The 24,122-nt window shown below is 51.6% G+C and overlaps 1 protein-coding gene across 4 annotated transcripts; it reads right to left on the bottom strand.

Annotated features, from left to right (window-relative positions):
* Window positions 1-493: 493 nt before the first annotated feature.
* Window positions 494-18,286, bottom strand: CCM2L (CCM2 like scaffold protein). Of its 4 annotated transcripts, XM_079784911.1 has the most exons (10): window positions 18,191-18,286; window positions 17,545-17,703; window positions 14,618-14,701; window positions 14,339-14,522; window positions 12,718-13,172; window positions 8,358-8,493; window positions 6,623-6,686; window positions 4,515-4,644; window positions 4,080-4,218; window positions 494-2,976 (listed from the first exon to the last, which is right to left on the bottom strand). In XM_079784911.1, exons 1-10 carry the CDS (start codon window positions 18,218-18,220, stop codon window positions 2,669-2,671), a joined length of 1,689 nt encoding a protein of 562 aa, XP_079641037.1. In that variant the 5' UTR covers window positions 18,221-18,286; the 3' UTR covers window positions 494-2,668. The 4 variants fall into 4 exon arrangements, with proteins under 4 accessions (XP_079641037.1, XP_079641039.1, XP_079641038.1 ...); XM_079784913.1 differs by lacking the exon at window positions 17,545-17,703 and having other exon boundaries at window positions 18,191-18,236; XM_079784912.1 differs by lacking the exons at window positions 17,545-17,703; window positions 18,191-18,286 and adding an exon at window positions 14,844-17,193.
* Window positions 18,287-24,122: the final 5,836 nt, after the last annotated feature.

Genomic DNA, 24,122 nt, shown 5'->3' with positions numbered 1-24,122 from the left:
CAATTCACTGAAGGGGGAGCCCAAATGCCTGACAAGCATAGGAGGAGGTTCTGAATTTCAGGATTAATAGAGAAATACAAGTTAAAACAATGAGATGCCACCTTATCACCCGATCTCTAGGCAAAAATTACAAAGTCCGATCATGTAAAAGCTGATGAAAGCGTGGGGAGAGAGCATCCTTCTCAGGTTGCTGGTGGAGCCACTTTAGCAGAATTTAGTGACATTTAAAACCTATATGACCTGTGATCTAGTAATTCTACTCTTGAGTATAGAGCCCAAAGAAATGCTCATGTAGCTCCATAAGAGACATATACAAAGATGCTAATCTCAGTGTTGTTTGTGGTAAGAGGGAGTTGGAAACAACCTGAGTGTCCATCACTGGGGGAATGGATACATAAAACAGCGGATGCTCAGCTTGGGATATTTTGCAACAAGCTAGATGGGTAGATCTTGAAAACATGTTATGAAGTGAAAAAGAAGCAACAAAATGAGATCCTTACCCAATACTATTTATGTAGTGTAAACACACACACACAAAGCATTGTATGTTTTATGTCCAGGGACATACATCAACACATAGGAGTGGGTGCCCATGATGGGGAGGAGGAGTGTGGGGAATGTGTAGCTATAAGGGGAAAATAAAACAGAGCAAAATAACAAAAGTGTCTTGCACAGACCAATTATGCTGAGATGGTCACTTGCCACAAACTGAGTATGAATCATGGAACTCTCTGGCCCTGAAGCCCTAACAATAATGTTATTATTTTAAAGTGGGTGATAGTAGCCCTGGCTGGGTGCCTCAGTTGGTTAGAGCATCATCCGATATGCTAAGGTTGTGGGTTCGATCCCCAGTCAGGGCACATACAAGAAACAACCAATGAATGCATACGTAAGTGGAACAACAAAAATCGATGTTTCGCTCTCTCTCTCAATCAATTTTAAAAATGGGTGATAACACCCACCTCCTAGTAAGAACAACGTGTCTTTGCCATGAAGGGCTCTGTAATCCTACCTAATAAAATAGTAATATGCAAATTGACCGCACCTTCACTACGCCCAAGCCACACCCACCAGCCAATCAGGGTGAGTATGCAAATACCCAACAAAGATGGCGGTTAATTTGCATACACTGAGGGAGGGAGGAGTGAAGACTGAAGACAACTTAGAAGGAAGAGGGAGGAAAAGCAGAAAGCAAGGTGGCTGCCAGAGGGAAAGCCTCGGCGGGGCGGGGCGGGGTGGGGCGGGGCAGGCGGCAGCGGCGCGCGGGTGCAGGTGCTGCGGCCGCAATGACGGCGGCAGCAGCAGTGCACGTGGCGGCAGCGGCCCGCTTGCAGGATTCTTCCTGCAAATGGGCTACTAGTGTTATTATCGATAAACTTGCCTAGTTCTTCTAGGCAAGTCTCTGGCTTCCTTTCAGGGCTCATTTCTTTTAGCCTCCAAGCCTGTCCTTGGGCCGGGCCACACGCTGCACGCATGCTGCCCTCTCCGACCCCGCCTTTAGATTCCTCTGGCTGCCCAAGACCCCTCGGATGGCTCTGTGGAGTCGCGGGTACTTTTCTTTTCTGGCTCGAGCATGAAGCCAGGCTGCAATGGAGCTGTGAGGGGCAAGTCCTATTTCCTCTCCCCAAACTGTGCTCCCTCAGGCTCTTCTTAGATCTCACTCCCACCTCAGTTCCCATCCCAGTGCACACGGGGTAAAGACAGGTAAACTGAGTTAGAACGTGTTAGTTGCGGAAGGGAACAGCGTTTACTGAGTGCCTGTCCTGTGGCAGACCCAGCACTAAGGTCTTGACCTTGGTTCATCTCCGTGACCTCCCCCTGAGGCAGGTGGGGCCCATGTCCTCTGAGAGGCGAGGCGATGGGGGCACAGGGGCTAGGACGCTAACCAGACCCCCTCTCAGGGGTCTTGGGCAGCCAAAGAAATCCAAAGGCAGGTTGGAGAGGGCAGCCCTAGGTCTGTCTGGCTCCAAATCAAAGATCTGAATAAGCAACTTGTTTGGAGCTTTAGGACTGGGATCCAGAACACCCTCCTTCCAGTCAACTCCCAGTAGAGAAAAACCTCTACTCCACACTGATGATCTGATTCAGGGGTGTTGGGGAGGTGGGGGCGGGGGAGGATGGAGGGGGGGAGGCAGTCCCTGCTATTTAGACCTTCCACCCTCTACAGATTAAGCCTGGTCGGTTTGAGATAACATCGCAGGAGAATCAGGGGATTCCCTCAAGTCCCTTTCCCTCTTTTAAACCCCGGTTTCTCCAGCTGTAGAGGAGGAGGAACTGAGGTCTCTGGGCTGTGGAATTCTTTTCTCAGTCGGCCAGAAGGTGGAGCCCACTCATCACCCCTCGCGTGGCCTTCAGAAAGCAGCGCAGTCCAGGGAGGAGCGGGTGTCCTGCTGCGGATGGGGGGGGGGGGGGGGGGGGGCGGGAGGGGGGAAGGGGACCAGGGGGACTCTGTCCATCCCGAGCGGGCAGAGTGGCTAGCTGAGCCCCAAGCGACTGCCTCGGACTTTAGGAACCGGAGCCCTAAGGGCAGGATCTGAGACCGGGAATGGAGGCCGGATTGGGGTGGGGGGTGGAGGGGGTGAGTAGGGGCCCCGAGGATGGGCACCTCCCCAGACCAGAGTGAGAGTCAAAGGCCAGGTTGCAGGGCCACGCGCTCCCGCCTTCCAGGCTACAGGTAGTTGTCTTCGGATGCCTCATTGCCGCCCGGGGAGCCCCGAGCCTCCTCGTCTGTGCTGTCCTCGGGGGCCAGCGCCTCAATGTCGTGCGTGATGTCCGCCAGCAGCCGGTGGAAGGTCTGCTCCTCGGGCCGCTGGGCCGCGCCGTCGTAGCTGCGCACAGCGGACGCCGACGTGGAGCTCATGCTGCGCTTGATGCGGCCGAAGCTGTCGGTGAGGATGCCGCCCTCGCGGATGCCCACGCCCTCCAGGAAGCCCTCGAAGTAGCCAATGTCCTGGTCCTGGATGAAGGGCCGCATCCCTGCGGGCCAAGGGGCGGGTGACTCCTGGGGGCTCAGCCCCTTCCCCCCGCCCTCCCCACGGAGGGATCACCTCCGTTGGAAATCAGGGTTCAGATCCCTGCCCACCACTCACGGGCTGTGCGGCCTTGCACACGTTCCTTGACTCTGAGCCAGAGAATAATGACAGATCTCGTGGTTCATGGCACACACTCATTACATGTTAGCTTATTATTGTCACATCCCCACTATAGAGCTGTGTGACCCTCATGAAATAACTGCTCTGGGCCCTGGCTGGTGGCTCAGTTGGTTGGAGAGTTTTCCAGAGGCCAGGGTTGCAGGTTCCGTCCCTGATTAAGGCGTATGCAGGAGTGAACCAATGAATTCATGAAGTCGATATTTCTCCCTCTTTCTCTCTCTCCCTGTTTAAAATCAATAAATTAAAAAAAAAACACACAAAAAACTCTTCTGAGCTTTACTTTCCTCCCGGGTAAAGTTGAGGTAAGTACCCATCTCCTCCTGGTAGGCATGTTAGGATTAAATGAGGTACTTAGCACACACCGAGTGCCCATGAACATGAGCTCATTTCACCTCAGTCACTACTAACTATGTGACTTCTGTACTTTGCTTCTCTGAGCCTCAGTTTGCTCATCCGCAAAATCGGGGGTAAATAATAGCTCCTACTTCCCAGAACTGAGGCCATTCAACGAGGTGATGCTTGGCACATGGTAATGGCCAAATACATGTTAACTTAGTAATATTATCATTCCCACTGTTGTTTCACTAGCCCTCCTCACTAGCTGTGTGACCTTGAACAAGCTCCTTGGCCTCTCTGAGCCTTAGCTTCCTCATGGGGTCGGATGGGAAGGATCGGTTCCTCTCCCAGGTTTGCCGTGAAGATGGGATGGTTATACCAGGGCTTTGTTCTTATTGACTTTGTGACTGCAGGCAAGTCCCTTCTCCTCTCTGCCCCTGGTCTTCTCACAAGCTCCACGGATCTCATCATCTTGGCCTTATCAGAGGTTGAGAGATAAGGAACAAACACTCCCAGCCTGGAGACTGACCAGGAATGTCATGACCACGCAGGGGCCTTGGCTGACCTTTGGGGGTGGGGGAGGGGGCTCACCCAGGAGGAAGAACTTGCGCCGGTCCCCGTAGAGCTTCAACAAGCCTGAACAATAGTCCTGGATGGGCAGCCCCAGCCTGTACTCCCGCAGCAGCAGCGCAAACTGCTGGATCTCGAGGGGGCCCAGCTTACTCCGCAACTGTGGGGACACCATTCGAGATCAATCCCAGGAAGCACCCCAATCCAACCCCTGCCTGAAAGGCCCAGAGCCCTCTCTAAGGGCATACGTGGCCCAGCCCTCCTCTGAAAATGCTCGCTGACATTAGTTTAGGCCTTTCAACAAGCTGGCCTCAGTCTACTCTCCTAACTTCATGTCCCACTCTGGGCCTTATGCTTCAGTCATGTCCAAGATTTCTTATGATTCCTGAAATAACCTATGTTTTCTCCAATTTCTAGGCCTTTGCTTGTGCTGTTTGCACGGGTGCCCCAGCTCACCGTGACCATGTAGTCCTGCAATTGCTCCAGGCCCAAGGCGCTGTGGTCGCTGCCGCTGCAGTGGGAGTCATGGAAAGAGGGTGTGGATGTGCCGCTGTAACACGCTTCAAATGTGTCCTGGGAGCCATTGCTGCAGGGACAAGCAGAAAGGGGTCCTCACTCATCTCTCTCCAGCTCCTCCCCTGCCGTGGGTGGAATGTGGGAAGGCAGAGCTACCAGTGCTCTGGGCCTGAGGCCTCATCCTAGGTCCCATTTTCTCCTTCAAGGCCTTACACTATCTGGCCCCACATTATCTGGCTGCCTCTCAAGCCCCTTCCCACTCTTGCTGTTTGTGCTCAGGCCACCCTGCCTTCTTTTCCTCTAATATTCCAAGTGGCTTTTCTCCTCTGGGCCTTTGCACATTCTGTTCCATCATCCTGGAATGTCTCTCTCCCCCTATCTTTTGCTCAGCTAATTCTTATTCATCATTGAATTTTATTTTATGTTTTTTTATTTTTATTTTGAGAGTACATTTATTAAAGCTGGGGGCAGTGAAACAAGAAAGGGCCTAGGGTAGAAGAAACAGGAGAGAGACTAGGTGGGGCTGCTTTGGCTCTCTAGAAATCTTATGAGAAAAACGTGAGCCACGGTGGGGCTGCTGTCCGCTCCCTGGAGTCAGAGAAAAGAGGCCTTGGAGACAGGCTCAGGGGGTGAGCCTGGGACAAGCTGCCCCTGCCCATTGCTCCCTGGTTGCAAGCCTCCTGGGGTCACCTAGAGTTTAGGAGACGCACGGGCCTGCTCCAGGGACGGAGAGTAGCTAGATTTTAAATGTCATCTTCTCAGGAAAATTTTCCCTGATCCCCCAGACTGGGTTAGACCCTCTGTCCAATGAGGTCACAAAGTCTACTCCTGACATGCAAGGACTTCCCAGATCTCACCAAGCATTCTCTCCGACCATAGTCACTGCCACAGTCACTCTGGCCTCCTGGCTGATCCTCAAACACACCCAGCTTTATCCTGCTCCAGAGTCCTTGCACTAGCTGTGCCCTCTCCCAGAATGCTCCTTCTCCAGGTCTCAGTTCAAGTGCCATCGCCTCTGAGAGGCCCTCCCGATCGCACAGCCTCTCTCGGCACTCTGAGCTTCTCCTTAGTGCTTCTTATCATTAACGCTCATTCCTATTAAATAATGACTTCATTGTCTCCTGTGCTAGACTGTAAGCAGGGAACTTGTGCTTCTTCATTTGTTGTGTACCTACTATGTGTTAAGCATGGATCTTGTCCTTGTCTTGTTCCCCACTGTATCCCTAGCACACAGCACAAGTGCCTGGCATGTGGTAGGCGCTCAATAACTATTGCTTAATAAAAAGTCAACCTGCCTCTTTACATTTTCTATTACCTACAGAGAAGCAGTACAGCATGGTGGTGAGATTTTTTTTTTTTAATCCCACATTTTCCAGCCTTCCTACTTGTAGTCATGTGACCAAGTCTGGCCAATGAGATGTAAGCAAACATTGCCAGCGGGAATTCCAGCAAAGCTCTTTAAAGAGGCCCCTGGCATGCTGCCCCGATGGCTGGAGCTATGACCATCTTCTTGGGACATGAGGTGGCCTTCAGGATGGAAGTAAGTGCTGAGGAGGGAGGAAAAGAGAAGCCCGGACCCCTAACAACCACGAGACCAAGCATGAAATTCTGGGCTAATATTTTATGTAAAAGGCAGGGGGGAACGCTCCATCTTGTTTAAGCTACTCCTTTTCTTTAGGGTTTTCTATTACATGGAGCCTCAACTAAAATAGACCAAAACCACTTTTTGGCGTTAGCTGTGATTTTGGACCTTGCAGGCCTCTCGGTCTGGATGACTGGGAGAGAACCACAGGCCTATGTGGGCCCACTCCTGGGCTCTGGCGGCACCCTAGGTCTCTTGGGGTATGAATCCTCCGAGCTCATCAGAGCTCAGTTTACCTCCCACCCTCAGTGCCCGTGTCTCAGCACAAATCAAAGTGGGGCACTTTCTCCCACCTGTCTTACCCACAGCGGGTTCAAGAATGCCTAGAAGCACAACCCTGTTTATGAACAGGTGTGTGTGGGGGGAGGGGGGCGAGAGTGGGGTCCCCGGCAAGGGTGGTACCCACAAAGAGCTGCAGCAGCTGAAGTCGGCATCATAGGCGTAAGTCCCGTCGGTTCGGCAGCTGTCACCTGGGACCACAGACAGAGGGGCTGTCAGAGCAAGCAAAGCAGGGACCAGCATCCCCGGCTTCTGGGGCCTCAACCTCAGTCCCTCCCTGGGGCTGGGATGGTGGCTGGAACAGATGGCCTTGCAAACAATTGTAAGGACGTTAGCTTTTACTGGGAAATGGGCAGCTACTGGAAGCTTCTAACCATGTTTCCTGCCCCCCCCCCCTCCCACACACACACACCTCACTCCCTGGCACACAGATGATCTTGGGCAACTCACCTCCTGACTCCTGGCCCTCAACTTCCCCAACATGGGGACATCACGTTCCTGTCTACCCCAGAGGGTCTTGGGTATAACAGGTGCGGGAACAGGCGAGGGAGTATTTTGTAAACTGGATGTGTTTGAGGTGGCACAAAAAAGAACTTTGAGAGGGAAGGAACTCAGTCTTGAGAGTAAAGAAGCACTGATTACAGAGCATTGGCTCTGTGCCTAGCCCTGTTATGTCATCGGAGCCAGGTACGAGCCTCACCTTCAGATCTTGGCTCACTCAATGCCACTTCCTCAGGACTCCCCTGACTCCCCAGGCCAGGCTGGTTCCTCATTATATGTTCTCATAGCACAGCAGGTGGTTACACTGTATTTTTGTAGCTATTTAACTACTTACTGTCACATTGCCTCAGCAATGCAAGCCTCCTAAGGGCAGGGCCACATCTGGTTTTGCTCAGCAATATAACCTGGCGATTTGCAGAGCCCAGCACATAGTAGGTGCTCAATAAACATTTGTCGAATTAATTTCTTGAAATATTTATTGCCTTACCTCATTTATTTGCCTATCATTCCTGCAACAGTTAATGCATTATCCCAGCTTCCTCAAGCCAGTTCCTACAGATGGGAGTGCTTCCAGAAGTAAAAAGTCATCTCCCTGTTGCTGGAACTATGCAAACAGGGACCACGCCGAGGGGGCTGTGCCTGAGGAAATTCACTGAGTGGCCTTGAAGGCAGCATGGGGAGCGAAGCTGTTGCAGATAGAAGCTTTAGAATCACACATACCTGGGTTTGAATCCTAACTTTGATACTTAGTAGCTGTGTATAGTTGATTACTTTATTGACTACTCTGAACCTTAATGTCCTCATCTGTAAAACTGGAATCATAAGGCCTCACAGAGAGTTCTTTCATTCATTCACAAAATAAAATTGAGCATCTGTGATGTCCCTGGTCCTGTGCGAGGCACACAGGATACAGTGGCAAACAGGACAGACAACCTTGCTTGGCACATGGTTGATGCTCAGTAAATATTCTATGGGCCTCATTCTCATTCCAGCCCTTGATTGCATTCAGGGACCAGTCTTGAAATTTTGGCTTTGACCTACTGTCCTAGTGGGGCTAGCCAGCTTCACAAACAGACAATGCACTATCTTAAGGTTCTGCAAAAGAAGGAACACAAAAACTAAAGGGAGAGGGAAGTTCAGCTGTTCTGAATCTGACAACCAGAACATCTATGAAGCAGCTAGGTTTGAGGTCATCATGAAAATGGACATTTAAAAAAAACAACCATATTGGGGGTACACTGTTATTGCAGGAGAGACAGAACCCTTAAAGGCTTCCACTGGCCCTAAGTCTCGGGGCATCCTCCCTCCCCTGGCCTTTTGGATGTTTCGTAGGAGAGGAGGTCAGGAGTTCGACTACTCACTGCGGCTGCAGAGCCACGGCCTTTCGGGCGTGGATGTGTAGTGGTAGCCAGCCCGGTCCACGCACTCGATGCTCTGGTCCCCATAGATGATCTGGAAGACCTGACAGATGAGGGCGCAGGACTCCTCGGCAGCATCCTGGCCCCGGGGAGGAGGAGGCACAGTGTGAGGAGGCTCACAGAGACACACATACCTTTTAGTAAAAGGGCTCTGAGGGTATTTCCCATCAAAATGGCTATTCTTTGGGTCTTGGACGCCTTTATAGAATCCAATGATGATTCTAACCCTTCTGTCCTGAAAAATGCACACATGCAACCCAATCTCTGGGGGAGTCATGGGCCCTCCTGAAGCTTATCTAAAAGAAGCCCCTCGCCCTCGCCGGATATGCTCAGTGGATAGAGCATCGGCCTGTGGACTGAAGGGTCCCAGGTTTGATTCCATTCAAGGGCACATACCCGAGTTGCAGGCTCAATCCCCAGTGTGGGGCATGCAGGAGGCAGCGATCAATGATTCTCTCTCATCACTGATGTTTCTATCTCTCCCTCTCCCTTTCTCTCTGAAATCAATAAAAATATTTTAAAAATACATAAAATAAAATAAGCCCCAATTTGTTTTAGTTTACAGGTAGGAAAGTGAAACCCAGAGAGGTAAAGTGATTGGCCAGGACTAGAGCCAGGTCTCCCAATACCTGGTAGGAGGAGGAAGAATTAAGTGTATAAAAATGTTAGGTTCAACATAGTTACTACACTACCAGAGGCCATATTTAGATATGAGCTTCCTGGCACCCAGGGCAAAAATGGAAGCGGGATGAATACATAAAGTTCAGTCTCTGGTAGAAGGAGGGAACTTAAGTCCTTGGGTGAAATTTTTTGGAGATTACAAATATAAAGAAGAATTTGCTTCTTTTTAAAAAAATATTTTTATTGATTTCAGAGAGGAAGGGAGAGGGAGAGAGAGATAAAAACATCAATGATGAGAGGGAATCTTTGATTGGCTGCCTCCTGCATGCTCCCTACTGGGGATCGGGCCTCGCAACCCTGGCATGTGCCTTTGACCATAACCAAACGAGGATCCTTCAGTCCACAGGCCAACACTTTATCCATGGAGCCAAACCGGCTAGGGCAGAATTTGGTTCTTTAATTGACCTCGTTATGCCTTCAAGCAAGAGACACAGAAAGACTATAAACGATGAAGAGATTAACTCCATGAAGGCATTTCCTATTTTGTACCTCAAAAAACAAAAACAAAAAAAAAAGCTCAGGTGTAAAAATGTGACCCAGGATAGGCATTTTGGGATGGGGAATGTACTAACTATTAAACCAGATTGAGCCCTACAATAACCCTACAAAATGGACAGGGAAGAGAGGATCCTTATTTTATAGTTAAAGACACTGAGGCTTAGAGTGATTAAATGGCTCACCCAGGCTCACACAGCAGGCTCATGCCATTGGTTAACATTAGCACCCAGATTTAAAAAAAAATGTTTTTATTGATTTCAGAGAGAGGGAGAGGGAGATAGAAACATTAATGATGAGAGTCATTGATTGGCTGTCCCCTGTACCACCCCCACTGGGGCTTAAGCCTGCAACCTGTGCGTGTGTCCTGACCAGGAATCGAACTGTGACTTCCTGGTTTATGGGTCTACACTCAACCACTGAGCCACACCAGCCAGGCAGCACCAAGGTGTTTTTACTCTAATTCCTGTACCCTCCTTGGGACCACAATGTTTTAGATAGGAGGCCAGAGGCTAAGAAACTCCTAGAAAACAACTTTTCATTTATTTATTTGGTCCATAAATTCTCATTTAGTCCTACAGTGTGGCAAGTACTGGGCCAGGCTCTGGGGTCTCAGAGGTGAATGAGATGAGGTTTGTATGCTAAAGCCCTCACAGTCCACTGGGATAAATAGGGCACAAACTCATTTTTCCTATGGATTAGGAAAATAGATTTTCTCCCTAATTATCACTGCAACCTGCTTATTTTCTTGTTGATCCCTATCACAAGGTATAATAATATAATATGACCTAATTGATCCAGTCATTCAACATTTATTGAGTAACCATTATGTGCCAAACACTGTTCTAGGAGCTGCAAATACCACAGTGAACCACCCAGGACCCACAGGTCTCTTGCACTCTACAAGGAGACCAGTCTGTACAGAGTGGAGTGATGAAGGGGGAGAGTAGAAAAAGATGAGGCCAGAGAGGTAATGGGGATGGTGGCTGGAGCTACTAATATAAGGTAGATGGCCTTATATGCAATTGTAGGGACATTCACTTTTATTCTGAGTGAAGTGGGGAGTCACTGAAAGATTTTGAGCAGTGACATAATGTGACTTAATTGTTAACAGGACTGCTCTGATCTGTGGGGGAAGAGATTGTAAGCAAGGGCCAAACCAGTGAGGGGTGACTGCATGATTCAGATTGTAGATGGATGAACCTGGGTGGGGACTGTGGAGAGTGGGGAAATGGAAGGGTTTTGGTTATATTTTTAAAATGGGGCAAGAGGCCGAAACCAGCTTGGCTCAGTGGATAGAGCGTTGGTCTGCGGACTGAAGGGTCCCGGGTTCGATTCCGGCCAAGGGCATGTACATTGGTTGCGGGCACGTTCCCGGTGTGGGGTGTGCAGGAGGCAGCTGGTCGATGCTTCTCTCTCATCAATGTTTCTAGCTCTCTATCCCTCTCCCTTCCTCTCTGTAAAAAATCAATAAAATATTTAAAAAAATAAAATAGGCAAGAGGATTTGTTGAGAGAGTGGATATGGGTTGTGTGAAGAGAATGGGGAGCCAAGGATCACTGCAAGGTTTTGGTAAAAGCAACAGAAGGACAGGGCTGCCATCAATCAAGACAGGGAGACCGCCCTGACTGGTTTGGCTCAGTGGATAGAGCGTCAGCCTGCGGACTCAAGGGTCCCAGGTTCGATTCCGGTCAAGGGCATGTACCGTGGTTGTGGGCACATCCCCAGTAGGGGGTGTGCAGGAGGCAGCTGATTGATGTTTCTCTCTCATTGATGTTTCTAACTCTCCCTCTCCCTTCCTCTCTGTAAAAAAAAAAAAAAAAAAAAAATCAATAAAAAAAAAAAAAAAAAAAAAAGACAGGGAAACCAAGACAGGAGCAGGTTTGGGGGAGAAGACTGGGAGCTCAGCTCTTATGTCATGAGACCTTCGAATGAAGGGGCAGAGTGGAAAAACGTGTCTGGAGATTTGATGATGAGAGAGAAACTCTGGGGGAGTTCTCAGGGTTTTAAATGCCCCAAGACTGGAAGAGACCATCTGGAAATGGGTGTAAGGGAGAAGAGGATCAAGGACTACTAAGCCTGGATCACTCCAGCCTTAAGAAGCTGAAGAGGAGGAAGCAGCTCTAGAGAAGGAGCAGCCAGGGACATGGGGGGCGAGGGGCAGGGGGGCGGGAACCAGGAGAATGGGGAGAGCTGGAAGCCAAGCGAGAAAGTGTTTCAAGGAAGAGCGCATCCGCTCCAGAGTCCAAGTCTTCTGATTATTATCCATCTCTCCTTTTGGACAGGCAACATGTCTGTTTTGTTCACCAGGGGACCCTGGGCCAGAGGAAAAGCTTAGAAGCCACAGGGCTTGACGGTGTCTGCTAGACTGTGAGCTCCCTAAGGGAGGACACCAGGTATGTCTCCTTTATCTCTGTACCCTCAGCACCTAGCCCAATACCTAGCACAAGCTGGCACTCAATAAATATGGTCAAATGAATAAAAAGCAAGGGTGATTGTGGAGAATGGGTGGAGGGAGGGTAGGCAAGGAAAGAATGGCAGGAAGGCTTTGGGTGACGACAGAGTCACCGTGAGAACAGGCCCTGAGCTTCCTGGGTACCAATGTTGAAATCGACACTGATTCCTGCGTGACCTTGCCCAAGTTTCGTAGTCTCTGGGTCACGGTTTCCTTCTCTATGGAATGGATACGACTGAAATATTTCCCTCTACTGGGTACTGTTAGAATGAAATAAGTTAATGCTGGTTCTGTATCTGGCACGGGTTGGCACTCGATTCATGCTGGGGATTCCTGTCCTCATGATTGTTACTGTGGTAGTTCGCACATTGACGATCTTGGAGAAAGAGCAGGGTTGGAGGAGGGGTTAAATCAAGTCTATTTTGAGTTGCATCCTATTGGGACAGTTAGGGGGAAGTGTCCTGGAAGGGTCCGGGGCTGGAGTTCAGAAGCCGTTTGGCGTCATGGGCTCACGGGTCGTAACTGAAGTCCTAGGAAGGGCAGAAGGAGGGAGAAGGTGCCCAGGAACCTCGTGAATGGGGCCGGATAAGGGGGAAGGGGAGAAGCGGTACCAGCCCAGCCCCGACGCCCGGGGAGGCAGAGCGCAGCGGCGCGGGGTGCCCTCGGGCTCACCCTGTTGGCCACAGCCAGGATGACGAGGTTGCAGTAGGCGTCGGGGCTGGGGTCCTGCGGGTCCAGAGGGTTGGAGCCCGGGTGGCGCCGCTCCCAGCTGCCGCCGCCGCCCGCCTGCCTCCGCTCCCAACTGCCACCCGGCTTGCCGGCGCCGCCGCCGCCGCCACCGTGCCGCCGCTCCCAGCTGCCGCTGAACGTCTGCCGCCGCTCCCAGCTGCCCGACGCCCGCGCCCCGGCGCGCTGGCGCTCCAGGCTGCCGCCGCCGCCCCCGGCCCGGGCTTCGGCTCCCGCGCCCCCGCCCCACGCCATCCGCCAGTCCAGGCTGCAGATGGTGTGGCGCCGCTCTGTGGTGCCCACCCGCCGCTTCTCGGGGGCAGCGCCCGGCGGGCCCGGGTCGCGCCCGGCCCCGCCAGGGCTGGCGTCTACACCGGCCGGCACCGGGTCCACGCCCAGACCTAGGAGAGGCGGGGTAGACTTCAGCCACAGGAGATTGGGCTAAGGGTGCCCTCCGGAGGCCACCTGGGGGACCTGAGGGCGCCTCCTGGTGTCCCGCCGCGCCTGGCCCTGCCCCTGGCTTCAGGCCCCACCCTTAGCTTCAAAGTCCTGAGGCCAGACCCGCTCTCACTCCGGGTGCTTGCTATCGGCACCGTCCCCGGCCTCAGGCTCCACCCCTAGTTCTGGCTCCGCAGGCCGTTCCCACCCGCCCCGCCCCACCCCATCCAAGTGCTCCTCTCCTCAGACCTTGCCAAAGGTCCCTTCCCTCTGTACCCTTAACTCGGACCTTGTCGTAAGTCAGGGCCCCCTCCTTGGATTCCGTCTTCCCTTCAACCCCGCCCCCGGCCTCAGGCTCCGCCCTAATTTGCAAGGTCTGACATCTCCCACTGGCTACCTTAGCTTCTAGCTCCGCCCCCTGCGTTTGGCCAGGCCCCTCGACCAGACTCCTCCCCTCGATCAGACTCCTCCCCTCGATCAGACTCCTCCCCTCGGTCAGACTCCTCCCCACGATTAGACTCCTCCCCTCGATTAGACTCCTCCCATCGATCAGACTCCTCCCCTCGATCAGACTCCTCCCCACGATCAGACTCCTCCCCATGATTAGACTCCTCCCCTCGATTAGACTCCTCCCCTCGATCAGACTCCTCCCCACGATCAGACTCCTCCCCATGATTAGACTCCTCCCCTCGATCAGACTCCTCCCCACGATCAGACTCCGCCCCATGATTAGACTCCTCCCCTCGATCAGACCCCGCCCCTCGCCGAAGTTCCGCCCTATCCTCGGAGCGCTGCTGCTACGCCCCCTTCACCAGACCCTTTAACTTCACGCTCTTCCCGGGCCTCAGGATTCTGGCTTCTCCAGCCTTCACCACTGGACCTCAGGATGGTGGGTCAGGCCGCCCACTCTTTGACCTCAGCCTTGGGCTCGGTCTTACGGCATATGGCCATGGCCGGACCCTACTCTCAGGATAGGGTGGTCAGGCCTTTGCCATCACCCTGTCACACAGCCTCAGGCCTGCTCATGCCCCAGGTCACACACATTCCCCAAAACAAGAAGTTGAGGCTTTTCTGTCCCCTTCACCTCCTGGCCCTAAGCCCCCGCCAGGGCAGGCTCCACCCGCTGTACCTGTCTTAAGCACCAGCAAGTGCAGTGCGTCGTCCTGCAGGTAGGAGGCGGCGGCGATCTCGTGCGTGGGGATACGCAGGATGAGCTCCTCGTTGTCGCGCCAGGTGAGCAGCAGGCAGCGGGCCGATAGGCTCAGGATGCTGTCCTGCTCCGCCGTGGTTTTCAGCGGCAGCTCCTTCAGCTGCTGTGTGGTGGGTCGGATCTCCTGAGTCCCCCGGGGCCTTGGGTGGGAGACGCAGAAGGGGACAGACCCTGCCTCTCCCCTCTCCAGAGCCTTACCCTGGCGGTGTCCAGCAGCTGCAGGAGCTCATCTCGGCTGGAGGGATTCAGTGAGGAGGTGACCCAGGTGAGGTGGCCCAGGAACTGGATGGCAAAAAGGGATGGGGGGCGGGGAGTGGTGGGAGAAGGGCAGAAAGAAGTCACTCTGAAGCCTTGGAGGACCCTGACCTCCTCACTGATACAGTGCAGATAGACAGATAGAAATGTCTGAATTAATAATAAGAACCTGATAGTAACTGTTATTGAGCCAGATACAGCACAGTCCTGAGAGCTTTGTGCACATGCATCCTCATTTATTTATTTAAATCTGTTATTATTATTTTTGATGTTTGTTTGTTTAGAGAGAGAAGAAGGGAGGGAGGGAGGGAGGGAGGGAGGGAGGGAGGGAGAGAGAGAGAGAGAGAGAGAGAGAGAGAGAGAGAGAGAGAGAGAGAGAGAGAGAGAGAGAAACATTGATGTCGTGGGCATGTGCCCTGACCGGGAATCAAACTGGCGACCTTTCAGTGCACTGGACAATGTTCAACCAACTGAGAGCCACACCGGCCGGGACTCATCCTCACTTTAAGCACGAGAAAACTAAGGCACAGCAAAGGTAAAAAACCTGTCCAATTTATATCACTAGAAAGCACAAAACTGGACTCCACACACCACAGCCCACCCTCTCACTGCTAGCTTATATTGCCTGAACACAGTTATTTAGCTATGATGGAATCAAAAGTCACTGTAATAGCTTGAAAGAACTGACCTGAGTGGGTCTGTCCACCCCAAACACCAGGATCAACTGACTGTGCAAGTCACCCACCCGCTTTGTGATCTTGTTGCAGAAATCAAATAGGAAGGAATGAATGTTGTATCAAACTCGGACATCATTTTGTGAGAAAAATGATGCCCCAAATCAATAAATTGATTCTTCATTCATTCTTAGTTATAACTTAATGCTATCAGTTAACTTATATGTTTTCCATCAATATAAGAAGGAAGTCTTTTATTACTTTTAGTTGTATTCTTCCAGGTAGATTTAACTAATGAAACCTTTTCTTTTTATTCTGTATTTTCTTTTTATTTCAGTTCCCAAATTTTAAGTGGATTTATTTGTTAGCTTTTCCCTCCATATGGGATTGCCAGATAAAATACAAGATTCCAGTTAAATTCGAATTTCACATAAACAACAAATGTTTGTTGTTGTTGTTGCTTTAGTATTTTTTAGTCCCATGCAGTATTTGGGACATACATTAGTGCTAAAAAAGTATTACTACCCTAGGCAGTTCGGCTCAGTGAATAAAGCATCAGCCTACGGACTAAAGGGTCCCAGGTTCGATCCAGTCAAGGGCACATGCCCAGGTTGTGGGCTCGATCTCCAGCAGCGGATGTGCAGGAGGCAGCCAATCAATGATTCTCCCTCATCATTGATGTTTCTATCTTTCTCTCCCTCTCCCTTCCTCTCTGAAATCAATAATAATAATAAAAAAGTAAATTTTTAAAGTATTACTTGTTTACCGGAAATTCAAATCTAACTATTTTTGCTAAATCTGACACTCTTAAACCCCATATCAATCTTCCTTGGGTACTGAGGATTCTTCACTGCTCCTTCATGGTGTTCCTGAAATAGAAGTCAAGCCCTTGAGTGGTCTCAGTCCCCTGTGGTCTCAGTCCCCTGTGGTCTCAGTCCCCTGCTGAACTGGGTTCCTTGAACATGGACACTGAGTAGCAACAACACCTCTACAGGGAAATCTCACAAGAAGGTGCGGCTTCTGAGTACACAGAGCCCTTTCCCATCGGCTTTCCCCGGGGGGAGGTTCTGAGCCCCATGTTGAGATGGGAACACTGAGACTGAGCACGTGGCGGTCGCTTGCTGAGGGTCCACAGTATGAGGCAGGGGCAAGGCCGCCCGGATTCTTTCTCTGAATCTCCTTTGTGTGAGACAGGGCTGTTCAGGGGTAGGTGTGGGGAGAGGTAGGTAAGGTCTCTCTTGATGGGTCCAGGACATGCTACCCCCAAATATGGCACCTTATTAAGAATATCTTGTCCTGATGGCGTGGCTCAGTGGATAGAGCGTCGGTCTGTGGACTGAAGGGTCCCAGGTTCGATTCCGGTCTAGAGCATGTACCTTGGTTGTGGGCACATCCCCAGTAGGGTGTGTGCAGGAGGCAGCTGATCGATGTTTCTCTCTCATCGTTGTTTCTAACTCTCTATCCCTCTCCCTTCCTCCTGTGGGAAAAAAAAAAGAATATCTTGTCCTGCTGGCATGGCTCAGTGGTTGAGCATTGACCTATAAACCTGGAGGTCCCAGTTTGATTCCTGGTCAGGGCACATGCCCAGGTTTGGGCTTGATCCCCAGTGTGGGGCATGCAGGAGGCATCTCTCACCATTGATGTTTCTCTCTCTCTCTCTCTTTCTCTCTTTCCCTTCCTCTCTGAAATCAATAAAAATATATTTTAAAAAAGAATATCTTAAGCCAAAGGAGTTTGAGAAAACATTCAGTCCTCCCCTTCCCTGAAAGCAGGAGATAAACCTGTGTGAAAGGTCCCTCTCTGTACCGGGAGGAAGGCAGACATCCTTCTCACCAGAGATGGGACTTAGGCCCGAGAAGGCTGTGCAAACAAACCTTGTCACTTCTTCACCCTTTCCTAGCCCTAGCCCGAAACCCTCGGCTTTGTCAAGTCTTCACACAGTTACTGTTTCTTTGTCAAAGAGGTATAAAAGCTTCCTGCTCTGGTCACCTCTCGGGGTCTTCATTCTCTTCTAAGGGCTCCTGTGGATGTGCAAAACTTGAATAAAACGTGGATGCTTTTCTCCTGTGAATCTGTATTTGTCAGTTTAATATTCAGACCAGCCAGGGACACCGAGAGGGTGGAGGAACGCTTTTTCCTCCCCTACACCCCTCACCCCAAGAATGGGCCCACCCTTTCTCCTCATTCTGCACGCACCTTGACCTCTTTCTCCAGGTAGTCACACAGCAGAATCTGGGGGTCGATGAGGTAGTCAGGGGGGTAAAGGGGCATGGAGTGCAGGGGCCGGCGGCTCACACTGCTCCGAATGGCTGTTCGGCGCGCAGCCTTTGGGAACATCAGCCTTAGGAGGGGGCCCTGTGTAAAGATGTGGGGGGAGGGAGGGCAGTAGATTGGAGCCCAGCAGGGGAGCAGGTAGGTGTCTCAAGCCAGATTGGAAGCCTTAGAGCACAGACCTGCTCTATAGAGGGCCTTCTGTCTTGGGAGGCAGGGAGCAGGGGAATGGCCTATTAATGGTCCTTGGACTGAGAAGCTACAGGAGGGATTCCCCCAGGATACCAGAGAAGGAGATTGGGAGTATCTCCCAAAAGACTGTGTCTGGCTGGGTTTCCCTGGACGGTGTCTGTCTGTCTATATTCCAGGGACAGCAGAGGCCACGGAGAACAGGCTAGGGAGTTTGGAACCCAAATGTCTGACTGCTCAAGGGTGAGGAGAAGAGTCCTTCCAAATGAGAAGGAAGGCCTTGCTTCTGCCCCTCACTGCCCCTCACTCCCACCCCAGGCTTCCCACTGCCCCAGCTCCAGGGACATTTCTCGCCCTGCATCCCTCCCAGCCTCCCACCTACCTTTTTCCCTTTCTTGACTTCATATTCCATGGTAAAGCGTCCCTTCTGCTGCCCTCGTAGCCACTGCTCCCCCCTTCACTCCCCCGCCCCCCAAAGTTTCCCTTTGTTCTTTTTCCTGCCTGGTCGGAAACTCCACCAGCCCTGGAGTTCCTGCCCCTCCTGTGTGATAGTGAGCAGAGTGGAGGGGGCGGGATGTAGCCTTGGGACCCTTCAGCTCAACAGTGGAAGGCCAGCCAGAGCAACCGACCTGGGGAGACAGCTTCCAGGCCTCCAGCCAGAGGGTTGCTGTGGAGGGGGCTTGGGAGTTGAATGAGGCTAGGGGTCCCCTAAATTTGGAGCCAGAAAATCCCAAATTCTACCCCTACTTCTACCACTGACCTTGCTGTGTGACTTTGGCAAGGCCAGTCAGTTCCCCCTTTCACAGCCTCAGTTTCCCCCTCCCCGCTATAAATTGGGAGTTAATATTGTCTCCCTCTCTGGGCTGCTGTGGTGAGGACTAAATGAAAGAGTTGGTGTGAAAGTGCTTCATCCACTATACAACACTGTGTCCAAGCAGGTTATGATTGTTAAAACGTATCATCACTATTAAGGGAGGCAGTATTGAATGGGCTTCAGAGGCAGGCTGCCTGAGTTGAATCCTGCCTTTGCCACTTACTAGGGTTATGACCTTGGGCAAATCCTTTAACCTTCTGTGACTCAATTTCCTCATCCATAAAATGGGCATAGACAGTTTGACTTCGTAGTGCCCTTGTAAGGATTAAATGCATTTAGAAGAGTTCCTGGCACATGACGTGGTCAATAAATACTAACTACCTATCTCTCTGTCTCTGTGTCCTGGCCTGTATAAGGCCCCCTTTGGTGGTTCTGTGCCAAGCACTATGTATTTCGTCTCACTTATTCCTCACAACATTGGGTTACAATATTACACCCATTATACAGACTTTTTTTTTTTTTTTTTAAAGGCTCAACTGCAGAGGCTGGCCGAGGAAGTCACAGTGAATAAGAGGGGGACCTGGTCTGGATCTGAAGCCTAGTCACTTACCTCTAGGGCCTATCCACTCCGCATGCCGCACCCACCGCACCCACGACAGTTGGAAAGGTTCTGATTGGCCCATCCTCCCCTTGCCATGACACTTGGGGTCTGGAGACCCACGCTCTGCACCTGAGTTGCTGTAGGATCCAAGGCAGGTTGCTTATTATAACCTCTCTGGGCCTCAGCTTCTGGTCTTTCCAAAGGGAACGATAATCCCAAAGCCCCGCCCTGCAGTCAGAGGTGTGGCAAGAAAGATAGCAGGCCCTGGATGGAGGAAGCGGCTGGGGATTGTGAAGTGGAGGCGCCAAACAATGCACAGGGTTGTTTTGGAAGATTTTCTGAAAGCCTGGGTGTGCCCGGTCAGTGCCTGTTGGAATGAGGGCCGGAGCTCCGGCTGCCTCTGGGGGTGAGGGCAACAGGAGACTGCCAGCTACCAGCCTTCCCTCCTCCCTCCCTCCCCTTTTCCAGGGAGGGGAGCCGGCCCAGACTGCCCAGTGCAAGCTCACACAGCCACACCCTCCTGCTCCCCTACATCCTGCCAGTCATCTCCTAGCAGCAGGAAGAAAGATCTCTGTTAGCCTGCCCGCCAACAGGAAGAGGCAGACTACTCTACCAATCCCTGACTGCTCCTGACATCAAAACTCCCACGTAACCCCTGGAGAAAGCCTTGAACTCCCAGCAGCAGCAGGGAGTGAAAGGTGATTTCTTTTATTTTTTATTTTTATTGTTTTTTTACAGAGAGGAAGGGAGAGGGATAGAGAGTTAGAAACATCGATGAGAGAGAAACATCCATCAGCTGCCTCCTGCACACCCCCTACTGGGGATGTGCCCGCATCCAAGGTACATGCCCTTGACGGGAATCGAACCTGGGACCCTTCAGTCCCGCAGGCTGATGCTCTATCCACTGAGCCAAACCGGTTAGGGCAAAAGGTGATTTCTTGCTCTGGCACCCCCATGGCTGGCTTTTGCAAACCTTTTCCTTTCTCTGTAAAATTAGGACTTCCGTTATTTCTGAACGAACTCCAAACATCACTGAACTGCTGGGAATCGCAGATAGGACAAGTGCTCTGAGTGCCACTAGAAACAGCAAGCTCTCTGTGTATTCCCTGCAGCGGCCCCTCGGCGCCCTCCCAGGGCCGTAAACAGATCTAGTGCTTAGAAAATGTCACTGAAAGTGGTGGAGACAGGTGGACCTGCGTTCAAATGTTTATGACCTTGAACAGGTAGTTAGTTCAGCTCTGGGAGCTCAGAGTCCTCACGTGTCAACAGCAGGATAATGCTGGCGCTTGCCTCAGAAGGCAGCTGCAGGGATTAAATGGAAACAGAAGCACACAATGGTAACGTTTATTATTAAAATTAGCTCGTGAATCATAAAGGAGGTGAGTGAAACAAAGTCCTTGCTCTCAAAGACTGAGCAGTTGTGGCAAATAGAATTCACCACTTTTGAGCCATCTCCAGTTGATTGGCAGGGGCTGCCTGGAGCTCTGTGTGTGTAGAGGATTATAAACACCAGATCGACTCCCAGCGTGAAAAGGGGATTGATTATCAATGCTTGCCGTGGGGCAGGAGGGGGGAATGTGGCAGCTGGTGTTCAGTGCATATGCTGACCCTGACCTGGTTAGAGAGAGACACACACACAGGTAGAGAACTCCGATATAAGGCAAGCGACTAGTTGGGGGAAGGCAGAGTCAGGAGCCGTTCACCAAGCCAAGCCTTGAAGGGCATAGGGGAGGAAGGTCACTCTGGGCAGAGGGAACAGCTTGAACAAACACACAGAGCCTGAATGGTGATGCTTCTGGCTGCAAAGAACAGACTACTCTACCAAAGGCGGCTTAGGCATAAGGACAATCTCCTAAGGCAGGAAGTTCAATGGTAAGTGATTTCAGGGCTGATTAATTGAGCAGCTCAAACATGGCAGCAAGTTCCTTACATTTCCACTTTGCTGGGCTTATGGGCTGAATTGTGTCTCCCAAAATTTACATGTTGAAGCACTCACACCCAGTACCTCAGAATGTAACTGCTTTTGGAGATAAGTTAAAATGAGGCCGTAGAGTGGGCTCTAACCTAATCTGACTGGTGTTCCGACGAGAAGAGGAAATTTGTACACACAGACGGACACCAGGGGTGTGCACACTCACACACACAGGAAAGAACGTGTGAGGACAGTGCGAGAAGGCAGCCATCAACAAGCCAAGGCGAGAGGTCTCGGAAGAAGCCGATCCTGCCGGCCTTTTGACCAGGGATTTCTAGCCTCCAGAATTATGAGGACATGAATTTCTGTTGTTGAAGTCCCCCGGTGTGCGGTCGTTTGTTTTGGCAGCTCTAGAAAACGCATACAGCTGGCAAGATGGCTGTTGCGGCTTTAGGAGTAATAAATACATCCATCACGATCCTGCCAGGGTTTCCCCTTCTTGTGTGTTTCTATCGTGAGGGAAAACCTTGCCCAGAGATCCTCCAGAAGACCTCTCTCAGGGACCTAGGACCAGCTAGATTAGCCAGAATACATTTTGGCTGTAACAGAGACCTAAAGAGCAGTGGCCTAGACCTGAGGGAAGCTTATCTCTTCTATCATAAAAGTGGCCCAGGACGGTGTGGGAGCCCCAGGTGTGCAGGGCCCAGGGGCTTCCTAGCTTGCTCCATGCTCTAGGGCAGGCGTCCTCAAACTACGGCCCGCGGGCCACATGCGGGTGTTTTTGCCGTTTTGTTCTTTTTACTTCAAAATAAGATATGTGCGGTGTGCATAGGAATTTGTTCATCGTTTTTTTAAAACTATAGTCCGGCCCTCCAGCGGTCTGAGGGACAGTGAACTGGCCCCCTGTTTAAAAAGTTTGAGGACCCCTGATCTAGGGGGTTGCTCTCAGCTTCAAGGCGGCTCTCCACACAGCTGTAGTCTCTCCAGTGAAGGGTAAACAGAACCAGGGGAGAGGACAACCCCTCCTTTTATTTTTTGTAATCCTCACCTGAGGATATGTTCTTTTCTTTGAGAGAGAGGGAGAGAGAGAGAGAGAGAGGAGAGAGAGGGAGGGAGAGAGAGAGAGAGAGAGAGAGAGAGAGAGAGAGAGAGAGAGAGAGATATCAATTGACTGCGCCTAAAAGGGTAAAGAGTGCCTGGCATATAGTAGGTACTCAATAAATATTTGTTTTAGGGGTTAGAAACTTCAGTCTGGGTCCTGAGTTTGTCATGGACTCCTCTGACCTCTGGCAAGAAGGCCCCCACCCCATCTCTTTTCCCCTTTATCTGTAAAATGAAGCATTTGGAGCCAATTCCTAGAACCTTTGCTCACCCCCTCCGTCCTGGTTGACGGATGGAGGCTCTGGCCAATGAAGGGAGCTTTGGGTAAGAGCCTCACCCGCCCAGCCAAATGTGTTTGTGGTGGACGGGGTCCTTCCTCCCCGCCCCGCCTCCCCATCTCCTTCCTCTGACCCAGAACAGCCAAGACAACAGGACACAGACAACACGTACTGAAATGACTTTTAATATCTCATGTCGCAGCAAAATTAAAAATATACAAAAAGTTCGTGGTGTACAAAAGAGTCTCAGTACAGAAGCCCCAGCTTGGGGCCCCGCCCCCTCCCGGGGGGAAGCGCAGAGGGGTGAGCGGGGTGGAGGACTGAGGATGGCACAGATGTAGTAAATACCAGGAGGTCGGACAGGAAGAGGAGACAGAAATGGACAGGGGTGGGGGCCAATTTGGGAGGCGAGAATCACCCGGAATTGTGCTGAGGGAGGGAAATCAGCCCCTCAGGCATGGCTAGTGGTTCCTGGAGTGGGGGGCTGGGTTGGAGAGGAGGGGTCAGTGCTGGGAGTGCTCCTTGCACCCTGAAAACCCCAGCCTGCCACCAACTCACTGTGTGGCCTTGGGCTGGCTGCCTCTCTGGGCTTATCCTTTCAGTAAAACCGGATGCTGGGTGATTAAAATGCTGATTCTCACCTCGGGGTCCTAACCTCTGGGGGGGGGGGGGGGGGAGGGGGCGGGGCGCAGGAATGCTGGCCCACTAGTGCTCTTGAGAATTGTGTAAACACTGATACAACACAGATATGCCCCAACCCTCAAGCCCCAGGCCCTAGAAGCTAACCTGAGGTCTGGGTAGCATTTATTTGCAATCAGAAGCTCAGCTTGAGTTAATTGAATATGAGAAAATCCATTATTCTTCAAGAATTGAGGCTTGTTTAGGAGAAGAATCTCCCAAACTCTAGGATCCTCAGGGGTGAAAATAACAACAGGGGGCTCTGGGAACCGCTGGGTCCTTTCCAGCTATTTCTGACTGGTCTGGGAAACCAAGGGGTTGGGGGGCTTTGTGTATGAGGCCCCTGCAAGTTTGGTGGTTCAGCCCAATGGAGATGGATTCTGGGATTTGGTGAGAGGGAGACAGAAAAATATCCTTGTCCCATCTGGTGCCTTTCTTACTCCCTTGTGCCTCAGGCTACCCTCCACTCTGGGATTATTGCAGGTGCCCTAGGCCCTCACCCCTTCGGCCTGGCCTGGGGGTGCCCTTACAATGATTGTGCATAGAATCAAGGCCAGGATCGCTGGGGAGAAGGCAGCCCCTCCTTGCAGTGAGAAGGAAAGGGTGGAGGTGGCCAGGCAGGAGGGAACTACCCCTCTCTCCCTGGGGAGTTTTCTGCTTCCAGGAACCAAGCCATCCCAGACAGAGCCTTCCTCTCCCACTTCCACAATTTCTTGCTCTTCCTCCCCTTGCCTCAACCTGAAGCATCCAAGAACCTGGGAATGTCCCAGCTCCTCCCCAAACAGAATGGCACATACCACTCCTTTTCCCGCCAGCCCCAGGGTCTCAGAAGCCCCTCTGGTTGGGAAGGGGGTACTCAGGCCCCATCCCCACTGCTGCCCACATGGCTTGGCACTCAGTCCCTTTCATTGAGAAATCACAAAGCACATC

Source organism: Cnephaeus nilssonii (assembly GCF_951640355.1).
Source record: "Cnephaeus nilssonii genome assembly, chromosome: 11".
NCBI lineage: Eukaryota > Metazoa > Chordata > Mammalia > Chiroptera > Vespertilionidae > Cnephaeus > Cnephaeus nilssonii.
Note: the sequence above shows the minus strand (reverse complement) of the source record. Positions and strands in the feature narration are given on the sequence as shown.

Bases quoted from the DNA above. Each gene is read 5' to 3' on its own strand.
- CCM2L (XM_079784911.1), bottom strand. From the start codon at position 18,220: ATGGAATATGAAGTCAAGAAAGGGAAAAAG. The intron at 14,523-14,617 runs GTAAGGCTCTGG...CCCACCACACAG, and splicing joins AGCTGCTGGACACCGCCAGG to CAGCTGAAGGAGCTGCCGCT. The intron at 4,219-4,514 runs GTGAGCTGGGGC...GTGTCCCCACAG, and splicing joins TGCAGGACTACATGGTCACG to TTGCGGAGTAAGCTGGGCCC.